This window comes from Heterocephalus glaber, unplaced genomic scaffold (assembly GCF_053883595.1).
Source record: "Heterocephalus glaber isolate CG9 unplaced genomic scaffold, H.glaber_assembly_v1.0 deba00001204, whole genome shotgun sequence".
Classification (NCBI taxonomy): Eukaryota; Metazoa; Chordata; class Mammalia; order Rodentia; family Bathyergidae; genus Heterocephalus; species Heterocephalus glaber.
In genome coordinates, this window is record NW_028258214.1 from 29,231 (window position 1) to 47,645 (window position 18,415).

The window sequence follows — 18,415 nt, forward strand, 5'->3', positions numbered from 1 at the left end:
GGGAGACAGTTGAGCTTTCTGAACAACAAACACTGAGCGGTGCTGGTGCCGGACGAGCTCATTGTCCAGATCTGACCATTCCACACCAGCACCTGTACTGCAACCTCAGCCTGCACCCCGTAACCGTGTTCCGTTTCTATGTGCATTTACCCATTCATTTATTTCAGCACCAGGGATTGAACCCCGGCCCTTTACACTGAGTTACACCCCAGCCTTTAAAAATAATTTTCTTTTTCAGTCAGGGTCTCACTAAGTTGCTAAATTCCCTAGGCCAGGCTCAAACTTGCAATCCTCCTGCTTCAGCCTCCCAGAGCGCTGGGGAACAGGCCTCCCTGGCTATCCCTGGCACTGAAGTAAGAACAGGAACAGGAGCGGGCTTCACCCCAGCTGGCCTCCCGCATCCGGGCCGTAGAAACCACGGCCTACAGCCCCACCTGGTGGCTTCTCTGCAACGTGACCTTTCGGCTCTCCAGAGGGGAGGAAATCGTAGAGGAGATTCCCAGACCCAGCTCCAGGTGCTGGACTCGGTGGCCCCAAAAGATGGCCCCCCTAGACCTCAGTCCAGGGCCGCCTGCAGCCCAGGAGGAGGCAGAGGCAGGCGGGTCTCTCTGGAGCCTGTGGAGGGAGCCCGGCCTGGGACCGCTCCGTCTCAGCCTCCTGGGCTCCAGAATTGAACCCAAGGTTTTGACTCTGGATTTTCAACAACCTCTTTGGGACGCAACTGTTCGTGTACAGAGTTTAATTCACGTATGGCCCAGTTTATAAAGTTGTTAGTCCCAGCACTCAGGAGGCTGAGGCAGGAGGATCACTGTGTTTCAGGCCAAGCTGGGCTACAGACCGAGTTCGAGGCCAGCCTTAGCTACGTAGCAAGGCCCTGCCTCGAAAAACTAAAGTTGTGTTTGCTGTCTACTTTCAAAGCTAGGAAAGTTATTCCTCACCTATGTGAAAGCACAATCTTTGTTGTACCGGTTTAAAACCAAAATTATTTAGAAAAAAAATAAAAAACAAAACTATTTTTAAACTAAGTGGGGGTGGGCGTGCCCTCCTATAATCCCAGCACTCTGGGAGGCTGAAGCAGGAGGATCTCAACTTCCAGCCAGCCTGGGCAATTAATTGACTCAGACTCTGCCTCAGAGTAAAAACTAAGGCAGGAAGGGGACCGGGGTCCACGTCTCGCTGGGGGCCTGCAACCCCCAGAGAGGAGCGTGTCCCACGGCGACTGCAGGCCCCATTCTCCCACGGCGGGACCCCCGTTGCACACCCCGCTGGGACCTGATTGCACACCCCACTGGGACCCCGTTGCACACCCCGGGCCCCACTGGCCGCGGGCACCCCATCCCCACGCCCCCGCCTCTCCTGGTGACCCCAATTCCCCGCCCCGGGGACGCCCTCATCTCCGCGGCCCGGCACCTCGGCACGTCCTCACTTCCCCGTCCGGTCCCACTGCCCCCAAAACCCTCCACCCGGTTTACCGGAAGCAGAGCGGGGCGGGGCGGGGAAAGGGGCGGGGGGCCCTGGACCAATCCGGTGTCAGGAGGGGCCGGCTGGAGGCGGGGTCTCGGGCGGGGCCTGGACGCGCTTTTGGGGGGCGTGGCTTCATGGGGATCGGTTTCCTAGGCTACTGCACGCGGGGCGGGGCTTCATAGAGGTCGGTTTCCTAGGCTACTGCACGCGGGGCGTGGCTTACTGTCGGGAGGTTTAGGTTTCCGGGGCGGCTGCGTGCGGGGCGTGGCTTCATAGGAGTAGTCTGTGCGTGCCGTGCGTGGGGCGTGGCTTCACTCTGGGGACGGATCTTGTGCGTGCCCTGCGTGGGGGCGTGGCCACACTGCGGCTAGGGTTCCGTCGCGTTCGGCACTCGTGGTCGTGGGTCGGGACCCGCGTGTTCCCGTGGCGTTGCCATGGCGCTGTCCCCGGTGCTCGGGAAGCTGCTGCACAAGCGCGTGGTGCTGGCCAGCGCCTCCCCACGCCGCCAGGAGATCCTCAGCAACGCCGTGAGCCACGGGCCCGTGGGGAGGGGGCGTCTAAGCGGGGGCGGGCGCCCTGGGATCGGGGATCGGGGACCCGTGACGGGGCGGGGGGGGTCACCTAGGAGGAAGCGGCGCCTGTCCCTGGGTCCGCGGCCCCCGGGGAGCCGCCGCTGCGCCGGCCCTGGCCCCCTTCCTGGCCTTCCCCTGAGCGGCACGGCCAGGTATTTGGGGTCGTCGACCTCGCGGCCCCGTGGATCCTGGCCTGCTGGCCTCCCGGGGGGACAGAGGTGCAGGAGGTCGGTCACGCGCGCCGCCCGCCGTGTGCCCTGCCGCTGGGGCTCGGGGGCCGGTGTTCGTCACGCTGTGCAGAGGCAGGGAGCGGAGCGCAGTCTTAGGACGCAGCGTCCACGTCCCGGGCCTGACGGCAACCGCGCAGGCAGCGTCAGTGCAGCGCGTGACGCGTGCCGTGCAGGACTAAGGACCACGGCACTCTCGCTCCATTGCGGTTACAGCCCCCGTCTCCGGGGACGTGGAGTCGTGCCCCTTATCTGTACTGCTCAGTAATAAACTAGAGCAATCAGTGCGTGTGATCACGTAACGTACTGAATCAATGTAGTTTATCAGTTGCTACGTGCTACTAAGTAATATACTCTTACAGTTTGTTTGGTTGTTTTTTGTTTTTTGGGTTTTTTTGGGGTACCGGGGATCGAACTTGGGTCCTTGTGCTTGCGCAGGAGGTGGCGAAACCACTGAGCTAAATCCCCGGGCCTCTTACAGTTAATATAGCACTGTCAAGCCAGGCGTGGGGGCGCACGCCTGTCACCCCAGCACTCGGGAGGCTGAGGCAGGAGGATCGCTGTGAGTGACGGGCCAGCCTGGGCTCCATAGTGCGTTCAAGGCCAGCCTGCACTAGGTAGCAAGACTCTGTCTCAAAAAAGCAAAGCAAAACAAAAACCAGCGCTGTCACTTAGGACTGAAAGTTAAGGTCTGTCCTTATGTTCTAGTAAATAACGTACTATTGTAGTTAAAATAGTATGATCATTTAAGGCGTAGAAGTAATACAGTTTATCTGTTGCTATGTGCGTGCTACCAAGAGATACACTGTTACAGTTGATGTGGCTCTGACGCTTAGGGTATAAGGTTAAGATCTGTCATTATGTGCCCACTAAGGAAGGTACTATTAACATTATCTCTCTCTTTTTTCTTTTTGGTACCGGGGATCGAACTCAGGTCCTTGCGCTTGTGCAGCAGGCGGCGAAACCACTGAGCTAAATCCCCGGCCCAGGAAGGTTCTATCATAATTAACACAATATGACCATTTCAGATCCAGAACTAATGTAGAGTTGCTGTACACTCCTAAGTCACGTGTAATTACCATTAATATTGTTCTGTCACTTAGAATATAAAATTAGGGTAGGCCTGGGGATTTAGCTCAGTGGTTCCGCCGCCTGCCTCGCAAGCACAAGGTCCAGAGTTCGATCCCCCGTACCAAAAAAATAAATAAAATTAGGGTTGGGCTTGGTGGTGCCGCCACCTGCCTCGAAAACACAAGGTCCCAAGTTCGATCCCCGGTACCAAAAAATAAATTAAGAAATAAATAAAAGGAAATTAGGGTAGCTTGCCTGTTGCTGTGTGTTTTCTTCGAACTTCTCTTTCTATTAATGAATATTTGCAGTGCAGAATGACTTTCGTCTCCGCGGGGAGCTGGTGCATGGACGCAGCCCGCCCTCATTCCCTGCCTGTCCCCCGTTACTGTGCGTGGTAGTCACTATTGCGTGGAATGTGGCGGTGCCTTTCTAGGATCGTGAACCGAGGACTGTGGAGTTACCCTGAGCTGCCCAGCCATATCCTGCTTTATTCGCCGCAGCGCTGCCACCAAGCGTAGGGTCAGTGCGGCGTTACTATGGCTACCAGGCGTTACTATGGCTACCACGTAGCGGGTACTCTGTGTACCCAAGGAGTACGCGTCTCCCCCGCAGTAGGCCTAGGGCAGCCGCTCCGTTACCGTGGCTACGCAGTGGCGTCCTGCACACCACCCCAGAGCTCTGCCCCAGGATGCGGAGCCGCCTTCGGGTGAGCTGGTCTGGGCGGGGACACTGGCCGTCGCCTGGGCTGTAGGATCAGGCATGCGTCGCCCTTCACACCCTACCTGTGCCGAGCCCGAGGTCCAGGCCTGGGGAAGCGGGGTGCCAGGCCGGGCCGCGTGCACGGGAGCCTCCTTGTCCCTGCGGGTGTCCGCGTGCGCCCCCAGCTCCCTCAGGCCCTCCCCTCTGATGCTGCCTCCCAGGGTCTCAGGTTCGAGGTGGTTCCGTCCCGCTTCAAGGAGACGCTGAGCAAATCGTCCTTCCCCAGCCCCTACGCCTACGCCATGGAGACGGCCAAGCAGAAGGCGCTGGAGGTGGCCACCAGGCTGCATCAGGCGAGTACACGCCCGTCCCTGCCTGCGCCCGCGGCACACGCCATGCACACTAACCTGGCACACGCGCTCGCGGGAGGGGCGCAGCCCCAGGCCTCTGAGAGGGTGGACGCCTTGCAGTTAATATCTCGCTCGAGGGCCTTCGTGCATGCTCTGTGCTCCCCGTGATACACGATGCCACGAATGCACAGCACTGTCGCAGTAGGGTGGTTACGCAGCACCCCAGCGTGGTGCGCATGGCTCTCATCCCAGCACCCCGGGAGGCTGAGGCAGGAGGATCGCAAGCTCAAACCCAGCCCGGGGAGCTCAGCGACTTAGCAAGAGCCTCTCAAAATAAAAACTAAAAAGGGCCAGGCTGGGGATGTAGCTCAGTGATTCCCCGCCTGCCTTGAAAGTGCAAGGTCCTGAGTTCGATCCCCGGTACCAAAAAAATAAAACTAAAAAGGGCTGGGCTGGGGATGTAGCTTAGTGTGAAGGCCCTGGGTTCAATCTCCAGTACCATGAAAAGAAGGAAAAAGGGCCAGGGATGTAGCGCAGTGGCGCCACACCTGCCTGGCAAGTGCAAGGTCCTGAGTTCGATTTCTGGTGCTGAAAAAAATAGGTAAAAGTTTAAAAAAATAGAAAGAGGGGAAAAAGGATTTATGAGGCTTCTCTACTACTGTGTGGTACCAAGTCACTGTATGCTACTAAATAATGTACTATCACAGTGAACATGGCAGTCACTTAAGATATAGGACTGATATAGCTCATTTGCTACATCATTGCTGTGTGTCACGGCGTAATGTACTGCCGCAGTTGATAAATGTGACCGTGTCAGATACAGAACGAGTACCCAGCTCTGCGTAACGTGCTGCGTGGTTAACCCAGTGTGACCTGTATGTGCAGTTAGCACAGCCTACCTGTCGCTGTGTGCTACCTGCAGCATACTTCGCAATTAGTCTAACATACATTTCAGCTAATGCTGTCATCAGAAAGAAATGCGTGTGGGTGGCAGTGTTAGATTTCTGCTGGTGGGAAAATGAGTAATGTTAGTATGTAAGCACAAGTCAAGGTTGTGTACAAACTTCACACAAGTACGTTCATCCCCAAAGTGAAATTTTCTTTTTCTTTTTTTGGTACCGGGGATCGAACTCAGGTCCTTGAGCTTGCGAGGCAGGCGGCAGAACCACTGAGCTAAATCCCCTGCCCACTTTCTTCCATTTTTGAGACAGGGTCTCACTATGCACTCCGTGCTGGCCTTGAACTCACTGTGTAGCCTAGGCTGGCCTCAAACTCATGGAGATCCTCCTGCCTCAGCCTCCCGAGAGCTGGGATTGCAGGCCCACGGCGGAAATGCCCACTGGGATTTCTTCTGTCTTTCTCACCTTTTCCTCAAGTCACACTGAGTGAATCAGAGACCTTTGGGCCTTGACTCGGGGACGACCTGGGGCCCAAACCTCCCTTAGCTGGAGCCCCAGGGCCGCCACCCCGAGACGAGGGGAAGGCTAGGAAGGGCTCCACGGCCGCAGAGCTGGCGAGGGACATGCAGATGCCCCGGGAGACCAGCGGCACCGCGCCTGACTGCGCTTTCTCTCCTGCAGAAGGACCTGCAGGCCCCCGACCTGGTCATCGGGGCGGACACCATCGTGGTGAGTCCCCCGGCCTCCCCAGAGGGCTTCTACGCTTTCAGGTCGGGTGACCTGGTGACATCCAGGGCTGGGCTGTCCACGTCTTTGCTGTCTTTGCCATCGGTTGCCTCCTAGTTTAGGGCCTGGTCCGTGATAAATGTGTTTTCTGCAGGGCCTGGTGGTGCACGCCTGTCATCCCAGCACTCGGGAGGCTGAGGCAGGAGGATCGCTGCGAGTTGGAGGCCACCCTGGGCTCCACAGTGAGCTCAGGGCCGGTCCGGACTGCATAGCGAGACCCTGTCTCAAAAGCAAACAAAACTGAACAATCCAGTTTTTACAAAATAGCTATTTCCTCATGACCCCGGTGTTCACCTGTTACAGGAAACTGTCAAGTCCTCACCGCAGGGCCCAACATAACTGTGTGGAGCCGGGGCCTTAAAGAGCCCTGAAGGTAAACTGAGTCCTCAGGGTGGCCCCGACCGCACAGGGCTGGGTCCTCCTGAGAAGGGACGGGAGGACGCGGACACACACAGAGGGACGCACGTGTGAGGACACAGGGAGCCCAGGGCCGAGGCCTCGGAGGAGCTGATGCTGCCCATGCTGGGCCTCCTTCTGTCAGTTGGGTAAAGGGACCAGGCTTCCATGTACACGGCAGCCGTGTTGGTGGGCTTTCCGTCTCTGTGACAGAACCCTGACATTGCCAAGTTGTAAAGAGTAGAGGTTTCCTGGGCTTCTGGTCTCAGAGGGTTCAGTCCATGTTCAAGGCAGAACATCATGGCAGACGGAGCTCGGGGAGGAAAGATGCTCGCATCATGGTGACCAGGAAGCAGGGAGAGAAGAGAGCCCAGGGTTCTATTATACTCTTCCAGGCCACGCCCCCAATGACCTCACTTCCTCCTGGGCCCCGCCCTGTAGGGCACAGGGACAGGGGACGTTACCAGAACCTCTGCAGTGAGCCCTGGTCTCCTGCGAGCCACGGCAGCACAAGGCAAATTAACTTATTATGCAGGAAAGGTAGAAAAGCGAGACTCTGAGAAGAAGCTGAGCTTTGGGCCTGATCCGTGCTGTTCTGGGCAGCAAAGAACGCACCTTTTATTCAGTACATCGGGAGAAACAAGTGTAACAGTGCATGAACAATGAGGAACCGAGTAGATGCGGATTTGGTTCCTCCCAGGAGGTCTTCAGCTGGTGTCATCCTGTCCTGGAGCGTCACCACATCACCGGATCATCGAGGTCTGAGTTGTGACCAGAGGCCAAAGTAGAATTAGGTCTCGAAATGCCACAGCTGGCCTGTAGGCAGAGGAACTAGGTTTTTCCCTAAAATTGTGTAGCATCGCTCCCAGCACCGCCCCATGACCTCACTTCCTCCCACTTAGCCCCACCTCTGAAAGGCCCCACCGGCTCCGGTAGCTCCAGGAGGGAGACCAAGCCTTTCCCCACATGGCCTTGGGGGACCAAGGCCCAGACCGCAGCCCATCCCAACCAAACTGACCGATCCTCTGTGAGGCGTGTGCCCGGCAGTATTGGAGATGGGCATTCAAACAAAAACTTGCGCCGGGTGTTCACAGCAGCCGGTTTCATAGCCGCCACAGGACAGAAATGACCCCAGTGTCCAGTGATGGCTGGCTGGATGAGCAGAGTGCAGTCCGTCTGCAGGTGGAATATTACGCAGCCGTGAAAAAGGAGTGGGGTTTGGGGGGGTGGGGTCCTGGCATCTCCTAAAACGTGGATGGAGCTTGAGGAAGAGGGGTGGAATGAGAAACCAGGCACCAAAGACCACAGAGGGTGGGGTCCCATTGATGTGAAACACATGGAACGGGCAACGTTACACAGCTAGAAAGTGGCTTCGCGGTCACCTGGGGAAGGGGAATGAGAAGTGACTGCTGCTGGGGACAGGGTCCTTTGGCGGGGAGAGGATGTTGCTGGCCCAACGCCAGGGATGCGCGGCTCCCGCTGTCCTTGGGAAGTTCAGGTTGCAGCCGTTTCCTTTCAGCTGAAGAAACGCATCTCAAAGAGTGAACGGTGGCAGACAGGGCTCGGCCGCCGGAGCTGCCCCTGATCCCTCGTCTCCCTCAGGCGGTCGAGGGGCTGATTCTGGAGAAACCCGTGGACAAGCAAGACGCCTACCGCATGCTGTCCAGGTGGGCGCCTGGCCTGGGTCTTTGTGGCTAGGGATTCTGGGATCTTGGAAACTCCCCTAGAGCTCAGTGCGGTGCACGCCTGTGATCCCAGCGCTCTGGGAGGGTGAGGCAGGAGAGTTGCAGGTTCGAGGCCAGCCCGGGCAATTTAGGGACTTAGAGCGACCGAGGGAAGCGCGGGGCTCTGCGGTGGTGGGCGGGGCCGGGACAGCGGAAGTCCGTGCTGTGTTGCAGGTTGAGCGGGAAGCAGCACAGCGTGTTCACGGGCGTCTGCGTCGTGCTCTGCGACAGCCGAGGTGACCGCCTTCTCCTGTCCTCCCCGGGCGGGTGGGCGCGCGCGCATGCGCGTGCACGGGTCCAGCCTGACCCCCGCCGAGGGCTGAGACCCTGGGCGGGGGAGGAGCGCATGCGTGCGAAACTCGATCCACAGCCTCGCGTCTTCCTGTGCGCCCCAGTGCGAAGGGACTGGATTTGTCTCGTTATTACCGGCATGTCTTGTCTCGCTGTGTAGCCCAGGCTGGCCTCGAACTGGCCGTGAGCCTCCTGCCTCAGCCTCCCAAGTATCCGTACAGCTTCCCCTCTGCGTCTGTCGCCCCTTCAGTCTCTCGAGAACGCTGCCGTTGGATTCAGCAGGCTGAGGCAGGATGGTCTCATCGCCGTATCTTCCACTAATTCCAACCAGGTCCCATCCAGGGGTCCTGCTTGGTCATGGATTTTGGGGCGTCCGGTTCAACCTGAAACGCAGGTGGGGCATCCCGTTCAGATTCCTTTTGTCTAAAATAATCCATAGCTGAGTGTGGTAGCCCACGCCTGTCATCCTGGCGTTCAGGAGGCTGAGGCAGGAGGATTGCCCACGAGTTTGAGGCCAACCTGGGCTACACAGTGGGTTCAAAGCCAGCCTGAACTACAGACCCTGTCTCAAAAAACACGTAAAAAAAAAAAAAAAAAAAAGCAGCTTCGCAGATACCAGGAAGGGAGGTAGCCATGACCTTGACCCTGACCTCTGTCCTTACAGATGGTCAGCTGGAAACGGAAGTCTCGGAGTTCTACGAGGAGACACGGGTGAAGTTCTCAGAGCTGTCGGAGGAGATGCTGTGGGAGTACATCCACAGTGGGGAGCCCATGTGAGTGTCCCGGACCAGGGTCCTGGAGTACTATTCAGCCCTGAAAAAGGATGGGCTCCCATTCGTCACAGCATAGGAGGAACCGGAGAACATTACGCTCAGCCAAATAAGCCAGGCTCATAAAACGCCACCGAATTGCACTTCTGGAGGCCTAGAAACTTCGCTGTGAGAGAAATAGCAGGATAGGCTCTGAGGCTGAGGAGGGAGAACAGGGGGTGTCGGTCTAAGGGTACAAGTTGTCGGACGGGGGGACACGGTTCCAGGTCACGGCGCTCACGGTGGCCTTGAACAGCAGTGGATGTGCACTGCTGCGGAGCTCTGAGTGATGAGGTGAGTCCCACGTCCTGACGGAAGCACGTGTGGCTGTGTCTAAAGCAAGACGACCGTGGGCCCGACACAGCAGAGCCGGCAGGCGGGCGCCGCCTGGCAGGCAAGCGGAGATTGCGTTCTCCCTGGGGTTCTGTCCTGATCAGCCCGCAACAGGTTGGAAAAACCCAAAGTCATGAGCGCGCCCAGGAGCGGGTGTAGCTCGGCAGCAGAGCCAGAGCCCAGCATGTGCGAGGCGCCAAGTCCCACACCTGGGAAAATGGAGAAATACGTCAATTTATTCGTCAGCAGTACAATGCTAGCCAGGCACGGTGGTGTGCACCTGCAATCCGCGCACTCTGGGAGGCTGAGGCAGGAGGATCCCACGTGGGAGCCCAGCTGGGGCAAGACCCTGTCTCAGAATAAAAGCTAAGAAAAGGCTGGGCATGGAGCTCAGTGCGGGGGCCTTGAGTTCCATCCTAGTACTGCAAAAATTAAAAAGGGCCGGGCATGTAGCTCAGTGGTGCCGTCGCCTGCCTCGCAAGTGCCAGGTCCCGAGTTTGATCCCCGGTACCAAAAAATAATAATAAGAAGAAGACAGGATACATTAATTGGCTTCATCGTGACCAGGCTGGAGTTCTGAATCAGCTCAATTATAATGAGGCTGGATTTGTGAATTAGCTCGATTGTGATAAGGCTGGGTATTTTAATTAGTTGGATTCTGACAGAGCCAGATATGTTAATTAGCTGAATCATGGGGAGGCTGGGTACATTAATTAGCTTGATCATAATGATGCTGGATATATTAATTACCTTGATTATGATGGGGCTGGATATATTAATGAGCTGGATTCTGATAGGCTGGAAATATTAATTAGTTTTACCATAATGAGGCTAGGTATATTAATGAGCTGGATTCTGATAGGCTGGATATATTAATTAGCTGGATTCTGATAGGCTGGATATATTAATTAGCTGGGTTCTGATTGGCTGGATATATTAATGAGCTGGATTCTGATCAGCGGGATTTGGTCCTCCGCTGGATCATGAAAACACCGCATCCAATCAGCTTCCTCATGGTAGGGTGGATATGTTAATTAGCCAGATCATGAGCAGGAATGGGTCAGTCAGCTTCCCTTGGGTTAATTAGCTGTCTTGCTGAAGATGCCTCTGCTAATCGTTTTGCTCCTGATCAGCAGCGATGCGTTGATGATTGGGACCTGATTATTGGGGGCCGGGTGGAGCCGTGAGTCACCCCATGGTCACCTGCCTGTCTGTGCTCACCCCAGGGACAAGGCGGGCGGCTACGGCATCCAGGCGCTGGGTGGTATGCTGGTGGAGGCCGTGCACGGCGACTTCCTCAACGTGGTCGGCTTCCCCCTGAACCGCTTCTGCAAGCAGCTGGCCCAGCTCTACCGCCCACCGAGCCACCAGGACCTGGGCTCCCAGGCCAAGCAGGACTCCATCCACTGCGTGGACAGCTTCGAGGGCCTCAGCGACCCGGAGCCCAAGCATGGGGATGGGGATGTGGACCTGGAGCCACGCAGTGGACCCAGGGACGCCCGGCCCGCGTTCCCAGCCAGCCTCCTGCGGCTTGTCCACGGCTTCAAGGCAGCCCAGGTACCAGGGAGCAGCCAGTTTAGGAAGGGAGGCCGGAGGCTGCTGGTGCACTGGGAGCCTGTGTGCAGGCCGCCTCCTGCTCCTCTTCCTCCTAGTTCAGCTGTCCTTCTCTTCCTCCTCTTTGTCCTCCTACTGCTCTTGTGGTACTAGGGATCGAACCCAGGGCCTTCACACTGAGCTCCATCCCCAGCCCTTTTGTAAACTAACACAAGGTCTTATTAAGCACAGTTGCCCGGGCTGGTCTGGGACTTGCGGTCCTCCTGCCTCAGCCTCCCAGAGTGCTGGGGTGACAGGCGTGTGCACCACGCCTAGCTTCCTGCGTGTTCCTTGCACAAGCACCGTGTCCACCTCCATGCCAAAGGTATCAGACCAAGCTGCTCTGTGCTGGCATTCCCTAGAGCCATTCACTTTGCCATGTGAGCAGCACATCCCATTTTATCTGGGGATTAAAAAAAAAAACCAGTGCCACTAGCAGATTTGTGAGAGGGTAGACGATGTCAGAGATGCATAAGCAGCCAGGCGTGGTGCACGCCCATCATTCCACACCCGGGAGGCTGAGGCAGGACCACTGTGAGTTCCAGGCCAGCCTGGGCTGCACAGCGAGATCCTGTCTCAACAAACCAAACCAAACCAAAACAGTAAAATAAAAGGAAAACTAAAAGGGCCCAGGTCCAAACCCAGCCACACTCAGGTCTCGGGGTCAGGGCCGCTGCTCAGACTCAAGGGTGCGGGGCACACTTCCTCCCTGGCCCGTGGCTTCCTTCTGCTGATTTTCCCTGAGTGCTCTTAGCCTGTGCATGCCGGTTCTCCCCGGAGCTTCGCTGCCCTCCCTGGAGGAGCCACTCCCGTCCTCCTGGGGGGGGGGGCGGAGGCACCTCTGCATCCCCCCAGGGTCTCCCCACGCCTGCGTCTCCCCCAGGCTCTGTTCACTGCATGCAAGCTGAAGGTGTTTGACCTCCTGCAAGATGGAGCAGCCCGGACTGCCTCAGACGTAGCCGGCAAGGTGAAGGCCTCCGTGTGCGGAACCCGGCGGCTCCTGGATGTGTGCGTGGGCCTGGGCCTGCTGCAGAAGACGGAGCGAGGTGACCGCACTGTGGGGGTCTGCTGAGCTCCTTTTGGGGTGGAGGCAGAGCACTGTGCAGGAGGGCAGCTCCCACTGCAGGTGCCCTGAAGACCAAAGCACATGCACTTGATTTGTTATTGATTTCTGTCGATATCCAAGGATGGTGGGTGGGTGGATGATAAAGGGAGGCATGAATAAAGGGTTAGAGGGACAGATGCGTGGGTGGCTGGATGGATAAAGAGGTAGATGGATGGAGAGATGGATTGATAGATGGGCGGATGGATGCGTGGTGGGGTGGGTGGATGGGTGGATGGGTGGGTGGGTGGTGGATGGATGCATGGTTGGGTGGGTGGGTGGATAAATGGATGGATGCATGAATGGAAAACGGATGGATGGATGGATGATGAGTGAATAAGTAGATGGATGGATGGAGGTGTGCATGGGTGGGTGGATGGGTGGGTGGATGGACCAGCAGATGGGTGGATGGATGCATGGTTGGACAGATAGATGAGTCAGTGGCTGGAGGGACATAGTGACACACGATTGCTGGACTGAACAGAGCCCTCGCTGTGTCCTCACAACAGAGGGCACCTGGACATTTGTGTGGGCACCTTGTCTGGGGCAGGAGGACAAAGTCTCCCGGGCAGGAGGGTCCCAGACGTGCAGGGTGCCGTCTCCCTGGTGTAGATTCAGCACCTGATTGTGGTGCACAGCGCCTGCACAGCAGCCTCCCCACCCATCTTGGCCACTTGGTGTCATGGGGGCAGCTGCCATGGTAACTTGGGCTTTGACAGCGCCAGGTCCCTGCCGAGCTCCCTCGGCACAGTTGGCCACAGTCAGGTGGACGATGCTTGCTTAAGGTGTCCACGGTGCTCAGCCACAGCATCCCCTCCAGCCGTGTTTTCTGGGGTGCCCTGCGCCAGGAAACAACAGGGCACCCTGCTGTCCCAGGTTACAGGAACACAGAGGTGGCTGGCATGTACCTCGGGTCGCACGGCGAGTACTCCCTCCACAGCTATATCCTGCACACCGGCGGTCATGCCTGGGATCTCTTCATGCATCCGGCGTCCACTGCCAAGGAGGGACGGAGCCACCAGCACCCGGCTGAAGGGACGAAGCCGGGGGACCCCAGCCAGGTCCAGGTAGCAGGATGCTGGACATCGTCCACCCTGACTTGTGTTTGGGCAAAGCCACGGGGAAACAGGTCAGTGGGTGCAGGGTTATGGAGCTCCCAGTCCAGGGCCCCAGGACCCACGCACAGTACAGAGAAAAAGGAAGAGGGAGAGGAGACAGAGCTAGAACAGCACCAGAGGGAGAAAGCGAGAGGGCAGGGCCAGGCCGGCCTCAGCTGTGGGCAGAGACTGCAGGCTGCCCGCCGGCTGCACTCAGACTCCCTCTGTCTCAGCTCGAGCGGGCCCAGCAGCACCTCCTCCGGGCTGCACACGGGCTGGCCCAGCTGACCGCGCACGAGGTGGCCACCGCTATGGACCTCTCAAGTTTCAGCTCTGCCTGCCACCTGGGAGGTGCGTAGACCCCATGCTCCTTCCCAAGGGTCGTCATGGGATCAGGGAACTAGGACTTCTACGATCCCATCTCACATTTCCCACCTACCATGTACAACTCCTGTTGTTGGCCCAGAGTGGCTGCAGCAGAGCCGGCCATTGCACCTGTATCCCCACAGCGTGTACATTTGTTCTCCCCCAGGCTGCACAGGCGCCCTGGCCCACGAGCTGGCCCGGGAGTACCCACGGCTCAAGGTGACCGTGTTTGACCTTCCCCACATCATCCAGCAGGCACCCTTATTTCGGCCACATGGACCAGAAACCGCACAAGTCAGCTTCATGCCTGGTAAGGCTGCCTCTGCTGTGTGTTAATGTTTTCTGGGCCTGCGAAAGGCTTTAGATGCAGATTGTGTGTGTGTGCAGGAGCCCACTGCCCGTGTGTGTGCGCGTGCGTGTACGTGACTCTGCGTGCCCTTGCCTGTGTACCTCCGTGTGTCTGCGTGCACACAGCAGTGTGTGCAGGGTGTGCGTGTGTCTGCACGCGTGTGGTGTGTGTGAGCACGTGCTGGTCTGTGTGCAGTGTGAGCCCACCTGTCTACGCCCACACGCTGTCTCCCGGTGGGTGTCCGTGTGCATCTGTTCCTCCCTCCCGCCATCCCCTCCCGGCCCGGCCGCGTGGCCTCTGTCTGCCACCTCCACACCCCGTTCCTGTGCCCACAGGCGACGTCCTCTGGGACCCGTTCCCCGAGGCCGAGCTCTACATCCTGGCCCCGGCCCTGCCTGACTGGACGGGCAGCGCCGCACAACAGCTCCTGCGGAGGGTGGCCGCCGCCTGCAGGCCCGGTGAGCCTCACCCTCTCCCGTTCTCCTGCGCACAGACAGCCCGGGAGGCTGAGGCAGGAGGGTCCCTGGCTGCTACTTTGTCCCCGTCTGGTCCCAGGCCTCCTGGACGGTTCATAGGGACCCGGCCAGGCATCCACCACCGCTGCCCGTCAGTCCTCATGCCCTCTGGGTGGCTGTCACCTCCTTCTACCTCTCGTGCACCGGTTATTCTGCACGTATTTCCTTTTTTTTTTTTTTTGCCAAACTGAAGTTTGAACCCAGGGCCTTGGCATGGAGCTCTGTCCTAGGCCCCTTTTTTCAATTTTACTTTGACAGAGGGTCTCCCCGAACCACTACATCACCCAGGTTGAGCTCCAAGTTGTGATCCTCCTGCCTCAGCCTCCCAGAGAGCTGAGAAGGCAGGGGTGGATCCCCACGCCCGATTCCCTGTTGGGTTTCCATCACCTGCCAGCCACGATCGCATCCGTGTCCCTATCTGCCATCCATCTCTCATGTGTCTCTCCAGGCCTTGTCTGTCCAGCTTCTGTTTCTCTCCCTATATCTGTGTATCCATGTCTCCGTCATCTATCCACCATCTGCTGCCTGTCACCACACAGAACATGGCTGCCCTGTCTACCTGTTTCCAATCTACTTTGTGTCCATCCATCCATCCGTCTATCCATCTTTCTATCAAATCTACTTCTCTATCCACCCACCCATCCACCCACCCACCCACCCACCCATCCACCCATCCACCCACCCACCCACCCACCCACCCACCCATCCACCCACCCACCCACCCATCCACCCATCCACCCACCCACCCATCCATCCACCATCCACCCACCCATCCATCCATCCACCCATCCATCCACCCATCTATCCACCCGTCCACCCACCCACCCACCCATCCATGTACCCATCTCTCTGTCTGTCTATCCATCCACCCATGTGTCCTCTAATTTATCATCTAATCTACCAACCAGTTCTCTCTTGGTCTGTATCTCTATCCATCACCCCATCTGTCCCCTGTCCTCCTGAGACCGTCTGGGTCTCACCTCTGTCCCCACTGCCCACTGTCCCCAGCGGGTCACTGTGACCCTGTCCCCTCCCTCCGCCCTCTGTCCCCTGGCTGTGTGGCCCCAACCACAGCCCCATGTCTGTCCTCACAGGGTGTGGCCTGTTGGTGGCTGATGCCTTCCCCATGGGAGAGGAAGAAGAGGAGGAGGAGGAGGAGCTGGATGAGGCGGAGGAGGAGGCAGAAGCAGGCAGTGCCCCGGCTGGCCTGGTGCGGGTGCTGGACCAGCTGGTGTGGCCCAAGGCCGGGGGGTGCAGCGTGGGTGCCTGTTGCCGCTGGCTGGAGCAGCTGGGCTTCTGTGACTTGCAAGTGGCCCCCTCGGGGGACACACAGACTGCGACCCTCACTGTGCTGCTGGGTACCCGGGCCGGGCCCTGAGCCTTCCACCCACTGCGCATGTGGGCATTGCCTGGCTGGGGCCCTCAGCTGGCCCCGGTCGACTGGGAGGGCAGGTGTGCAACCGTTGTGCACCAGCTGCGACCAGTAAAGCAGGGGACATGCGCCGCGGGGTCTGAGAGTGAAGCAGGGATGTGGCAGCATCATCCCAGCGCACTGGGAGGCTGAGGAAGGAGGGTCTAAGTTCTAGCCCACGCGAGTAACCTAAAGACCTAGCGAGACTCGGAATAAAATAATGAAATGGAAAAGCGCCCGGTGTGTAGCTCACTGTGTCGGGCCCGGGTTCCATCCCCAGGCCCATGAAAAACAAAACAAAACCCAAGACACCAAGGAGGCGTCTTTGAACAGCTGGGGCCCGCGCCGTCTCCGATGCTGGCCAGACGTGGTCAGGGCCGCCTGACTGTGGCTGCAGGGTCCACCTGGCCTTTCACCCGGTCCCTGGGGTGGTTGGGGGCCCCTGAGTCCAGGGAGGCAGGCGTGTGCCCCCAGGCCCGGCTGATACACAGGTGGCTTCCACAGTGCGTAAGGCCAGGCATGTCATGGCAGCACTCAGGGAGGCTGAGGCAGGACCGTGGCAAGTTCAAGCCCATCCTGAGCAACTTAGTGACTTAGTGAGGCCCCCGTCTCAAAATAAAAATCTAAAGCTGGGTTTGGGACAGAGCTCGGCATGGCCCTCTCAGCCCTGCAAAAGAAAAAAAAGAAACAGGACCCATGGTGGGAGCTGATAAACGGCCAGTAGGGCCCCTGTTAACTCCTGCGTCTACTGGAAGTTCTTATAGTAAAGAAACTAGAGACGCTGGTAGGCTGAGGCAGAAGGATCGCAGGTTTCAGCCCAGCCTGAGCACCTCAGCAAGGTATTGTCACAAAATAAAAAAGAAACGGGGGAAGGGGAGAAAGTAAACAGCCTCTGAGAGCAGGGGTTGTCACTCCGGGACCAAAGCAGGCCTCTGAGGTGGGAATTCCCAGCAGGGCCTGGCTGGGTGGGACTAGGCTCCTCCTAGTTCCCCACCCGAATTGCCCTGAGGGATGGGTGGAGTCAACACACTAAACTCACGAGGGAAACCGGTGAGTGGGTGAAGCTTGTGAATTGAATCCCATGTGTCTGATTTGTTACTTAACAGCATGGTCTCAAGCTGCATCCATTTTCTCACACATGACTCACGGTCATCCTTCTTCGTGGGTGCATAGTACTCCATGATGTGTAAATATCATTTTCTGCCTCCATTCATCTGCTGATGGACAGAGAGGCTGCTTCCGAGATGCGTGTGTATGGGTCACTGTGATAGGGTGACCTTACCTGTTTTATTTATATGGGCCCATGCTTGGAGTTCGAATTCAGAATTCACCTTGGGAGTCAATGCATGCACAGGACACAGATTCAGGGTCTCCACCCATGGCTCCCCACCCTGGCACTGCTTCCATTTGCAAACCTGCCCCACCCCGTTCCTGAGGCAGCGTTGGCTCCAACCTTCCTGGCACCTGCTCCCTGGAGGCGCTGAGCCCACAGCCTCCTGAGGGGTCCCGAGCCCTGGGGACCCTGGGTCTGCAAGGCCCGTGCTTCCCGACCCAGCCCCCCGCTCCGCGGCCCAGAAGTGTCAGGGGACGTCGTCAGGGTGCGAGGCAGACACCTGGCTTTGTACGCAGCGGGCTGGGCGACTCGTGCTGCTCCCCAGGGCCAAGGGCCAGGTGACCCAGCCCCAGACTCCCCCACGGTGCGGTGCGTGGAAGGTGGAAGGGCCCACGCTTCCTCATTTTTAAACTTTTTCTTGTTGGTGGTGTTGGACTCCAGGGCCCTGCACTCTCTCGTTGCTGAGACAAAATACCTGACTCGCAAAGCTGGAGGCAAGGGTTTATCTGGCTCACAGTCTGCAGAGCTTTCAGTCCATGGTCGACTGGCTTCGAGGCAGGGAGGCCAAACAGACATCGCAGAGGAGAAACAGCATGGCGCACGCACGCAAGGTAGCAAAGGTGACAAGGGGGTTTTCACAGCGTCTCCCGCCTCTTTTAGCTTGTCCAGACTACTTAGGGCCGGCAGCGCTCACACCCTTAATCCTACTGCCTAGCGTTGCACCGTGAATCAATCCCAGCTTCACTCTCTAGATCAACCCCGTACCACAGGAGGCTCTGGCGGACGTCCAGACCCGGACCCTAACAAGCGCTGACCACTGAGCTCCTCCCCGACCTTGCTACCCTCACTAGGGAAAATGAGAGCCCGGTTAGTAATGAGGGAGACACCTCGCCCACCCACCCACCCATCCCCTGGGGCCGGGGACAGCAGAGGGACAGCAGGGTGTAGCACGAGAGGCGCCCGTGTCCTGGCAGGGGCCAGTCGGCCACCCCGCGCACCGCCCCGGAACTTCATGCCCCCAGGACAGG

The 18,415-nt window shown here is 58.1% G+C and overlaps 1 protein-coding gene across 5 annotated transcripts; it reads left to right on the forward strand.

Annotated features, from left to right (window-relative positions):
• The first annotated feature begins 1,799 nt into the window (after positions 1–1,799).
• Positions 1,800–16,290, forward strand: Asmtl (acetylserotonin O-methyltransferase like). 5 transcript variants are annotated; one of them, XM_087210794.1, is made up of 14 exons: positions 1,802–1,991; positions 3,643–4,040; positions 4,255–4,386; positions 5,964–6,011; positions 8,067–8,131; positions 8,363–8,424; positions 9,144–9,252; positions 10,848–11,178; positions 12,098–12,260; positions 13,193–13,383; positions 13,647–13,764; positions 13,946–14,089; positions 14,464–14,586; positions 15,738–16,290. In XM_087210794.1, the coding sequence occupies exons 2-14, from the start codon at positions 4,023–4,025 to the stop codon at positions 16,019–16,021; spliced, it is 1,788 nt and encodes a 595-aa protein (XP_087066920.1). In that variant the 5' UTR covers positions 1,802–1,991; positions 3,643–4,022; the 3' UTR covers positions 16,022–16,290. The 5 variants fall into 5 exon arrangements, with proteins under 5 accessions (XP_004867370.1, XP_087066920.1, XP_087066923.1 ...); XM_004867313.4 differs by lacking the exon at positions 3,643–4,040 and having other exon boundaries at positions 1,800–1,991; XM_087210797.1 differs by lacking the exons at positions 1,802–1,991; positions 3,643–4,040; positions 4,255–4,386 and adding an exon at positions 6,372–6,441 and having other exon boundaries at positions 4,549–6,011; positions 7,984–8,131.
• Positions 16,291–18,415: the final 2,125 nt, after the last annotated feature.

Coding starts and splice junctions, on each gene's coding strand:
- Asmtl (XM_004867313.4), top strand. CDS start 1,899: ATGGCGCTGTCCCCGGTGCTCGGGAAGCTGCTGCACAAGCGCGTGGTG. Junction 13,384..13,646: donor GGGACCCCAGCCAGGTCCAG/GTAGCAGGATGC, acceptor CCTCTGTCTCAG/CTCGAGCGGGCCCAGCAGCA. Junction 13,765..13,945: donor CTCTGCCTGCCACCTGGGAG/GTGCGTAGACCC, acceptor GTTCTCCCCCAG/GCTGCACAGGCGCCCTGGCC.